Source organism: Diabrotica undecimpunctata, chromosome 1 (assembly GCF_040954645.1).
Source record: "Diabrotica undecimpunctata isolate CICGRU chromosome 1, icDiaUnde3, whole genome shotgun sequence".
NCBI classification, from domain to species: domain Eukaryota; kingdom Metazoa; phylum Arthropoda; class Insecta; order Coleoptera; family Chrysomelidae; genus Diabrotica; species Diabrotica undecimpunctata.
In genome coordinates this window covers 70778166-70790087 of record NC_092803.1, presented here as the reverse complement: position 1 = coordinate 70790087, position 11922 = coordinate 70778166, and the positions used below count along the sequence as shown (strand labels likewise).

General features: G+C 33.6%; 1 protein-coding gene across 1 annotated transcript in view; it reads right to left on the bottom strand.

Moving 5' to 3' along the window:
- Positions 1–657: 657 nt before the first annotated feature.
- The window catches only part of LOC140450585 (RNA-binding protein MEX3B), a 172382-nt gene continuing 161117 nt past the window's right edge, over positions 658–11922 (bottom strand). Inside the window, exon 2 of the mRNA XM_072544243.1 lies at positions 658–6405. Within this exon, the coding sequence (XP_072400344.1) occupies positions 5396–6405 (1010 nt within the window). The 3' untranslated portion in view covers positions 658–5395. The remainder of the gene's footprint in view (positions 6406–11922) is intronic.

The window sequence follows — 11922 nt, the reverse complement described above, 5'->3', positions numbered from 1 at the left end:
CCTTAAAATGGTTACAGTTCTAGTTTTACGTTGTTTTTGTAACTTTAATCCACATATTTTCCAATTTTTTCAAAATATGAACATGGCGAACCCTTGAGTTGAGATCTTTTAAGTTATTATAACTCATAATATTGTGTATATGAACGGTTTCCAACCATCAAGACGATACAGATCGCTAATTAGATTACTTACTGTTTAATAATATGTATATATTTTAGACATTTATCATTTGTCGACGATGTAATGAAGAGAGTGAATCGGTGCAAACAGCACGAAACATAGAGTCATATAAATCAGAACTAGTAAGATTGATTATGCCTTCAGAGGGAATTTGTGATTTTCACAACATTACTGTCTTATCTCCATATCTAACAAAGGGCCTATCGTGGTGAAACAGAAAACATTTTTTTGGTCCTTATTATGATCAAAAGAAAAAAATCACATTTTCTGTAGAACCTTTCGTTTCAAAAAGGTTCTATGTAGTACTTGAAAACTGTCCCAAGGATTGTTTATTGTACTCAACGAAAACGATATTAAAATATTGAAACATTTCTTAAAAGCTGTTAGTGCATCATATTTATCGAAGGACCAATTTTTGTGTTTAAACAGTTGCCATAACCGAGATAGCAAAAAAGGAAAATAAAAAAAAACAAAAAATATAAATCACGAAAATTTTATTTGGTAGCAATTAAATTTATATAAAAAAAGTCAAAAATCTTAATTATTATTTTGCTAGCGCTCCAAGGTTCAGTCAAAGTGGCTATTGGCGGTGTAGTCTTGTTTCGTACTCAGCATCTAAATATTAGAAAAAAATTTACCGCCCCCCGACTTTCACTGCCCTCTAGATTGAGACCGCTTAAGCGTAAGGTCAGTCACTATTTAAAAAATTCGTACTAATTTATAAATTTCTAAATAGAAAACACACTTATACATTTAATATTCAAAAACCAATAAAAAATTACAAAAAAGAAATCACTTCCAGGATACTTTTTGTCTAAAATATCAATATAAATATATAACTAATTAAAAATGTAATTATACTATTCACAGCATCCCTTAAACCAACACAGGATTTAATTTCGACCTTTAAACTCCTTTCATACTATATTCTAAACTTATGTATAGTTTTGTTTAAACATTTTAGCTTAGATCAGCGCAAGAGACACTGCGGTTTAGATTTCACTATTTGTTTTTAAATGTCAAAATATTTTGTCTTGGAGAAATGTTCTACTCGTAGTTATTAAATTTAATATTGAACTTGCGTAGCTCTATTGAAATACTGTATTATTTATTGCCTAGCTTTTGGTCCTGTTGATGAATCATGAGCAATTGCGCAAAATGAAACTACATACACACCGTACGAATGAAGGTGTTTGCTGTAAAAGCCAAAGCCTTGATCTAACATCAAGACTACTTCTAAGTATCTAAGAAAGCTATGTTCATTGTTATTATTCTTTTGAACAAAGTTGATACTCTCGTATAAATTGGATCTAGGTTATAAAACTGTCAATGTCATTGTAGTTTTATCGTGAATATTACTGTAAAAATTTATTGAGAAAATGTCAAAGAACGCATTAAGGATTATATATATTAAACTTTCAATGTTGTAAGGAATTTAATTTTTAAAGTCATCCAACTTCGTTTCGACATCCAAATGTCTAAGAAGTTATACTCTAAAACAATTACTAATTAGAACTATTGTGAAAGCTCAAGTGTCTATGGAAGCTTGAAGAGTTGATAGATGTTATAAAATTTACAAAAATATAAACTTTTGAGTAAACCAATTCATTAAAGAACTGACGAATTTGAAAGCAATTATAAAACTATATGCAATTTATAAAACTTAAAATTTATTTTTTAATCTTTATTAAAATGGATCAGAAAATAGCATTACAATGAATAATAGTTAAAAACATAGTTTAGAATACAGTAAAACTAAACCTAAAGGACATACATTAATACCAAAGGCATCCAGAATATCTGGATCCATTTGTAATAAATCCTGTGATGTGTTGAGGTCAGCAGCGTACTCTCAAACAGTCATTCTGCACTCAACTGTGGACATGTACTTGTACTAACATTCATAGTTAAATATCTTCACAAAAATATGTAAAAAAATAAAATAATAATTGTAATAATATGGTATTATAGTTATAAAACAACAACTTATATACAAACGTACAAACAAAACTAAGTCACGAACTATTCTCAGACTGACTCAGACTGGCTAAGCAATAATAATAATAAAATATATATAAATTTATATAATATCTAATAACGATTTTTTCCAATTCTACAATAAAAAAATAAATAAAAACAAAATATAGTTTCTTAATATATATTTAATAGGTATATAAGCGCATGAAAGCCAGTCTGCGCCAGGCATTGAGTTTCGATAGACCATTTTCTAGAGAACGGCTATCCTATCATCGACACATCATAACCACTACATCTAAAAGGCCTTCAAAGACATGTTGATGCTTACACGACGCGTGCGATGTAGATGTTTAAGTAATTCCAACAGATTATCTAAAAAAAATTTCAAATCTCAAAGGAGCTCTTGGCACTGTGAAGGAACCACAAGCGATACAGTTGATTTAGTTTAAGTGGCTTGAAGAGTTACAAACGTTTGTATATTAAAATATATTCCATGTATAGGTACTGTGCAGAAATAAAAAAAAAACTTATTGCAAAAGTGCCCATAAACGTAACGATAGTAACGATAAAATGAATTGGAAGAACTTGAAACAATTAATATACTGTCACCAAAATAAATATGGCGACGAAGAGAAATAAGAGAAAGGTGGAAGATATAAACTGATCAGTTAGTCATAAGGAAAACAGAATGATTCTTGAGTCAAAACTATTCGATCAAAAAATGTAACAAAGCTGTTTATGTGATAAAAAAATAGACATAGGATAATTTCGAGAAATTAAGTATTATATTTTTGGACTAAAAGAAGCTTATCAGATGAAAAACTGATGCGTATGATGAAAATAGTTAAATACAGTCTTGGATGGTTTTACTTTGTAGAGGCATAAACAGCTACATATTGTAATAAAAAAATAACAACTTTCGGGCTACAGTTGACTGCAATAAAATGGTATTTTCAATCCCAATAAATACAAAATTAGTAATGTAGATATGCAAAACAGCACTACCCTTTACCCTTTATATTACGATTTCTATGCGCATCATATGTCTTTGTGTGCATATTAAAAATAGTGGATAATGAATGGTCCCACTATCCGTCGCCTAGGATAATCCGACCCTAGGGTGAGGCCTAAATTGTCTACTAAAAAAAGTGCAGGCAAGGGGAGAAATGCACGAAAAAAACAACCCGGACGAACCGGGGTAAGGGGTGACATGTGAATACTGAAGGATCCAAGCAAGTGGCGCAGGAAAGGGGGCCACGCTAAATTCTATATTATTTTAATATTTAATTTTGTTCATAAAGGGCTGCACTACATAGCACTAGTTGGTTAGGTCTCCAACCAGTTAAAGAAAATTTAAAATTTAAAATGGAACAAACTAAAGATTTTTACATTATATGTCATTAGTATTTATGTGTCTTTCTTATTATTCCTTAACCATGTGCTTTGTAGGTGCCTCTTCTGTATTTATAGGTTCGTAAATTCTACACGTGATCAATTCTTAATCTTTTGATACAAAAAGCTGATCTAATCACAATAATACTTATTAAATACTTTTCACTGGGATACTCAAAACAGAATTTAATACTTCTGAATGAAAGTTAAAAATACTGAACAAAATTGATCCTTTTTTAGATTTACAGTTTGGGGGTTTAAGAATCTTAATACTTCTACGTAATAATGATGCTGCCATAAATAATCACAAGCCTAAGCCAAAAATCCCCAAAAGAATTGACGAACCGTTCAAGTTGGACCAAAATTCAAATTTATCTAATAAATATTTAGCTGATGGGCCCTGTTGGGACATAATTCAGTTTTTTATTAACTATCAAAAGCCGCATCGCAAGACTGCCGGTGTTCCAGTAGAGTTACACAATATAAATAATTTATATTACATTATAAAATCTCTCACAACTTATAGAAATATAGAAATATATGTATCACATCACATAACAGAACAATAGCAACAACCACTGATCAACTAACAATAAGGGATATGTATTTCGTTATTAGGGGGGTGTACTCCTTTCCGACGACTTGCGAAGCGGCGAGTGGCAGTTTTGGCATTGATCACAGCCGTGAGGCCCCCTACCAATCTCCAGACGCCGCCAATATCCCCTACATTCTCAAAATCTTGCAAACCTACACTCCCGCTAATGTGAGAGTTAAATGTAACTTTTACAAAATTGGCGCAGTCAGAGAGATTTGAGTATTAGTTAATACTGGTCAAATTTTTTTAATAAAATTAAAGAATTGGATTGAGTTATTAAAAAGAATATAAAGCACTTCTACTATTACTTAATGATGGTATTTGTAAACTAATAGATTCAACAAGATTGCAGTTTGAAAGAACTCTGTTAAGCCGTTCATTGTAAATTGTTAAATTATGTTCGTAAGGTGGTATCCAATCCTTGTAGTGGGTATAGATAGTAAAATTTTGTTGAAGATTTTAATACAACGAAACCATTTTATTGTTACAACAAATGAATGAGAATGTACAGGATGTTGGCAAGCGATGTGTTTAGTGGCCCCTGCTTCCAACCTTGCTAAATTTGCATTATTCTCACCGCACAACCAGGCATCTTTCTTTCAGACTACCAAACTAATTCTCACTTCAGTTATCATATATATTTTTTATTATTTTTGCTATGTTTTTTATCCATATATTATTTTAAAATTTTTCAGTTTTATATCTTAAATAATATTTTGAGAATTGCTGTTTTCAGACTTTCATAATGTGACACTTCACATGGCGAAACTTAAAAAAATATATTTAAAAAAATAACGAAACACTTACCGGTATCATAAAATTCTAATTGTAGTGTAGCGTCTTGTCTTTTTTATGTTTACGCTTATAAACGACGAAATTAGAATACATACACAAAAGTAAAAATATAAAATAAACCAATATAACTCTAATACTATCAAAACCGTGATACAATATAAAAGAAACTGTTTAAACTGGCATTAGAAGATGACTACGCTTCAATTCGGTCAGTCTCTTAACTACACACCGATTAAAATAAATTTTATACCTAAAATAACAAATTATAAAACAAAAAAGTGATTCCGAAAGTATAAGAAAATAAACTAAGACTAAAAGTAGAAAATTTAGCATTCGTTGTATGTTCGTGAGGGTGAAGTTAAGAGCGGTACCGAAGCTGAAGTTGAACACGGGGCATACGCGCCCAGGGAATGCGGAGGTGGTTGGAGCGAGATCGATCAGTGGCCGATGATGGGCTTAAGGGTTGGGCGAGTAGATGCGGATCGCTTGTATAGCAGGAAGGGAGCAAACTGGACATTGAGACTCGCTGCCCTCACATACTCTAGTCGCACAATCCATACAGAAGAAATTATGGCCGCAGGGTACCAATGCGTGCGTTACTTTGGCATCGGTGCACACTAAGCATTTGGTGGTTGAGCTGAGCAATGAATCTGCGGGGCTTGTGCTGTTGGCTGGTGATGGTCTCGATGGAGCTGACACAGTTGGATATGACCAGATGCTCGACAGCGCTGTGGATGTATCGAAGCTGGGGGAATCACCTAGACCTTCATCTCTGTCGTTGGAGCTCCAGATCGCTCCGAGGTCCCTGCCGCCGCTGCTGGAGGAACTGCTCGAGCACGAGCCTGAACTAGAAAAAGCTCCACTGCTACCGGTTGAAGATGTCATTGTCGGAAATGTATCTGTAGTGGGCTCCATGTAATTGAGAAGGGAACTCAGACCAGATTTATACAAGGAAGCAATCAGATCAGTATCGTCTAATCCGTTTAAACCCTGCAAGCCGTTGATGGTAGTTCCATTGCCAGTACGCATGGCGATATGAGCTTCGATTTCTCTTCTGGCTGCTTCTACACTTTCTGGCAATCCGGTAACTTCAAATACTGGTTCTTTATCACGGCTGGGTGTGACGATGTATGTGTGAGTTTGGTGTTGAATTCTCTTGATGGTAGCCCCCTTGGGTCCGACTACCAGACCGACTACGCGGTAAGGTACTCTTACTTGGATGGTAACGTGACCGGGGATATTAGCTGGTGGGCCTGGTGGTGTGCTGGCGCCTGAACCTAATCCAGCTAAATTGTTTTTTCGGGAAGCTCTAATCTGTGAGAAATGCTCTGCTGCTGAAAGAATTTCTCGTTTGGCTTTGGCGACATCCTCCTTGCGTCCTGTCACGACAAACACCGGTTCTTCGCCTCTAACCGGGGTCTTGATGTAAGTGTTGGTCTTTGCACGGAGAGCCTTGATTTTGCATCCTGAAACAAAGAGAAACAACATTAAGGATTTGCCAAAGTATCTTGTTAAATTAAATATAAATTTTTCGCCTTTTCGTGTAGTCAATAATTATAATGTCTGGGGTATCGGTATACCCAACCGCAAGTCCAGGTAAGAAGTTCACCGCGGTGAAGACAATAGATATTGGGTGAATGGACTTTGCTTTAATAAATAATTCGTCCGGGTCTGATGGTTCATAATTTACGTTATACAGGGTGTAGAATTATAACTAAAATCTAATAAAGTGGTGAACTGCAAATGCTCAAACCAGTAACATTGTATTTGTTATATTATTTATAGGCGGTGTTCTATTCAAAAATACTAAACTCAAACGATTTGAGAGTATAAAGTTATTTATACCTTTAAATTCATGTTTCTATTAATTAAAGAATTCTGTTCTAATCCTGAAATATCGATATAAACAATTAGCAAAACAAAGCTTATTTTTAACTACTACTAATCAAAACGATAAAAATGATAAGGCCATGGTAGACATAATGTAGAACATATATTATAAAATAATAGGTATTAAAATAAATAATAGATGAAAGAATAGATCTATCTGCCTTGCGAAGAATAAAAACCTTTATTATTTTCAATATAATTGTTATATATAAAAAAAGTTAGTTTGTTTGCCCTGTAGCCGATACACTTATTTTAGATTTTGTGTGTACATTGAAGCAAAAATTACTTGTATAAGGAAATATTCACCTTGGAACTATTGGTCTAATGATTTGGAATATTAATTTAAATATAAAATTAGTAGAAGTAATTTTAGTAATCATCTTAATAAATGAGTCTAAATATAGATAATTATCGGTTAAAAATATGATATTAATAATAAATAAGCAGAATAGAGAGAAATGAATGAGACTACCATTTAAAAGGAAAAAAGAGGGTACACATAGGGAACAGTTAGTCAGCAACTTAAGCACCCTCATATATTATTATTTGTTATAAGAAATAAAGAGTTAAAAAGAAAGAACTTTCGAATTAAAAGAACTGTTGAATGAGCAGGAACGCGATAAACCAACTTAACGGATTTCCTTACGAAAACATGATATTTCTTCTAGATTTGATCACAACATACGGTCGTTAACATAAAGTTCTCTTTAGATCGTCCAACACTCCGTACGGCCGAACAATCATACGCCGTAAGCGCAAACATTCCCACGATGCGGTGTCAACTTCAGACACTAAAAAATTAGAAGAGCGTCTCTTCTTAGAAGAACGGAAGTGCGACTATCGACCCCCCTTCTGGGCCCCCTTTCGACCACGGCGACGTCGCCCTTCAACCTGCCGCCAGGTCAGATGCACTTACCTTGTGCGCGGGCGCCTGTAACCGTTGCCCAGACTGCATGAGAATTGCATCGCGGCTCCTAGTTAAAGATTACCGTCATGTTATGCACTTCAGATCGAAATGTCTCATAAGTAGATCACATGAACGCTTGTTTTTATAATAATAACGGGTGATATGTGCGAGGCGTCATGAAGCTTATATCTTATAACTGGAGAGAATAAAAAGAGTAGAAATCATATTTGTCAATATGTTCCTTCGTTGTAATGTCTTTTAGTTGTACTGTTATTCGTATATAATATATACTGATAAGAATGTGTTATCTTTTCTGACGGTATCATTGATCCTTAAAAAAATTGCTGACACTACTCTCACAGAAAAGGAATAACAGCCAGTCACTTTGTCTTACCTTATATCAAATAGCCTTGTACCAAGGTATTCTTGTCTGACATCTCCTGTTTGCTCAGTGTCTCCATACTGTGACCGACCACAGTAATTGCAAGAAAACGTAGTAGACATATTCAAATCTTAAAGCCTCAGTCTGTTTTTGGCAATTGAAAAATGAATAGATTTTCCTCAACTTTGCACACAACGTAAAACAGAAAAAACTATATGTAACCAATCAAAATCAAGAAAATCAAGCCTGACACTTAAGACACTAAGCTCATTGTCAAAAATAAAAAAAATTCAATCCAGTTATTTCACCTGTTCTAATACACGATGCAGAAATATGATTTCGAAAATACGATACAAAACATCGTTTAATAACGCACTAGCAAGTCAAAAAAGTAACTACAGTTCCATTTATATTGAAGTGCACGAAATGACGTATTTTCATATCAAGTTGTCTGACTCCTCAACTGACGAAACAATTGAAAGCTCGGTATTTGTTTAGTGGCGTATCTGAGATACTTTAGGTATCTGAGATACGGAGGAAAGAAAAAATGAAATTAGTCATCCAAAACCTCGCGTCGTAAGCGGTGAAAAGTAGCCGAAATCACGTGTCAATCATGAATTCTCGAAAATTTTAAATTCAATCATTGGCGGCGCGTAGGGAAATGTTTCCTTGCTGGCCACTTTATATTGTAACAATATATTATATTTCTGCTTATAATAATAAAAATAATCCAATTTCAATATAAGCTGATCTTAGACGCATCCTTTCTCTGCTACTGACACGTTTCTTGGTAAAAATTATATCCACAGCTAAACGATACGATAAACCATAATAATCACGAGCATGATTCATTTCATTTTTTGCTTGCAGAATTATAGCTATTTACTATTCTGACCCAATTGCGCCCGCCATTGCTTTATTGCCACGCTTTACTTCAATTCCACTAAAATGATGGGCGACACAAAGAACAATAAACCGAAATTTACATTAAACAAAAAATTGACAAGAACACCATAAAAGTAAGCGACCAAAAAACAAAAAGTAAAAAGAATTCAATCAAAGGTATGTGTCAGTCTAAGGCTGATTTAGATTAAAAAATCCTAGAACACGGCATAAAAAAGAAGGATAACTTAAGCGAAGAAAAGACAGAAATACAGCACCGAAATTATATTCAACGATTTCGCCAGAACTGTAGAAAAGAAAGAAAGAAAACATATCTCAAAATATTATTTCTTCTCCTTACCAGTACAATAGAAACAATTTAAATTATTTTAACTGATGTGAGGTCCATTTTCATATATGTATTCTTTTTTTGTAAAAAAAACAAATGTGTATACCAACGACTTCTTATTGCTAAATTCTGGTCTATAAAATGTCAAGACAACGGCTGAACTTGTCTCATCGATCCTCAATATCATTGATCAAATTAAACATTGTTTATATTTCTCTTAAATCTGATAATAATGTTGTAAATTTAAATTACAAAGAGCCGATAACCGCCATTAAGTTTATAAATAGCCTCTTTTGAATAATTAATATGAAACCAGCTGAAAACAAGAAGTTTCTTTATTTTCGTTGCAGAACCACATACAGGACCGGCTTATTAACATTAGCACTACAAATGCTGGCCTATTGGTATTTAAATAGAACTGAATGAATGGCACAAGGAAGCATGAAATAAGCTTCAGATTAATTCATTTGACAAATGCTTTCGCCGATGTCTATTAGCGTCAAAAATTATAAAAAGTCCCAGAAGACACTCATCTAAAACAGTATAAGTTCACACATTTAGTGTAAACCCAGATTATAAACGTTAATTTTAAGTTTACAATCTGAAAAAAAAATTATGAAAATGCTACTAATATTACAATATTTCGGTCTTTTAGCGTCTTAAAATTTCCAGTAGGGATCAATAAATAAGCGACACATGGTACTACCCTTACCATACTAGTCAGTAGTCATCGATAGTCCGATTCGATTTTACTCGTAGCCTTCAATTCGAGACCACAGGCCCACTTGTGATTTACGTAAATCTAATAAATTACACCCTTCTTTTTCATTTTTCTTCCAGTCCACCGATACAATTATTATTCAAAACTAAGATAAAAAACTACTACGAAACCGTGGACCATGTAGTATTAAAGGAGCTCTTCATGCTCGATCGTGATCGCTATGTTATGTCATCTCGTTTATATAAGGGGTAAGCACAATTGAATGGAAGCTAAAGACTGCTTAACTCTGGGTATCATTCGCCTTAATCCGGCAAGCTCCTCCAAAAATGACCACTCATTTGCTAGCTTCTCGTGTGCAAGAATGGACAAACAAATAAACCAACCAAAGAAGGGGGAGGAAGAAACCAGCCTCAGTCAATAAGAAACTATGGAACTGGATTCTTTTACAGGCCATAATTTTGAAGATGAAAAAAAGTACAGAAGAATAGTCAGGAAAACACCAATGAAGTTCAATAAGAACTGAAAAAGGTTCAGCATGCTAGAATGCGCAGCGCAGAGACGAAAAGGTTTAAATACAGAATATGTAGTAAGCGCTAAAACCTTCGAAATCCGCAAAAATAGATGTAGATCTCTGTTGTATGCAATATTTATCTTTCAAGTCACAGAATGGAAACGTCTATAAGGCAAAATGATACCTTTAGCTACAACCTACAGTCTATAACAAAAGAAAATTAATAAAACCAGCTGATTCTTATTAATCTTTCAATATTTTGATGATTTTCTCTCATTTTTACATGTATTCTTTTGGTATTGTCATGATCATTGTGCAAACTTAAAAATAAACTCCGTTTAAAAATTATTGATCACGGCTATGTAGCACAGCTGATAATTCCTATAATGTACAGCTGTAATGTCTTAAATCAGTGACGAAAAATTTAAAAATCATTTGAAATTTCCTTGTCTCAAATGTTGTAGTAATGTTACTAAAAGCAATAGTGTACTAGGGTAGGGTAGGGTAGGGTACCTACATAGTATCATTAAGAAACACAGTTTCTGAGAAGGTATTAAAATTTCCAATCGTCATAAAATTTCTCGTTGTCATTTGATTCAGTTAAGATTTACATGTTATAATTGTTAGTTTACTACTAATAGCGATAAAACCACAAACGTCTAATTTTACTCCAATGAAATTAAAGTATCATTTATTGAACAGTGCATTTGAAGAATGTAGTGTCACTATTGTACATGAACACTGCACTAGTACTGATCGGGATATAGTTGATAAAACCTTGACTGCTGTCAGAGAAACAAATATTTATATATTTTTGAAACAACAAGGCACGCAAATATTACAGAAGCACCGAAAACATCAACAGTAAAAGAGCCCCAGCAACTAGACGATACTCTTAACCCAGTTCATCAGTGGCTGGTAAATTTGGCTTTACCCAGTCGTGGTCGTCATTTTCGTGTAAGTGCTCAATATGTTCCTTTTTAGTTAAATCTTTAATCACCATCAATTTTTAAATTTGAGTAACATTTTTAACATGTAAATCAAAGTTAAATATTGTATTTATACGGGATTAAATTACAATTGCTTATCACAATTGAGAATTACATTTTACAGTTTTTTTTGACGTTTGATGTCACAAGTTTGCTGTTGATCAAGTAGCAAAAGAACGTGGACTTACGGTGTTGTAATTACCACTTTACCATTGAGAATTTAACCCCATTGAATTAATTATGGTGCGCGTAACAACACCCCGTCTAATCTTACTACTAATCTTACGTCTAATCGTCAACTACTAAAGGACTAAATTCCATGTGACAACTGGCAAAAAGATAGAAGACATGT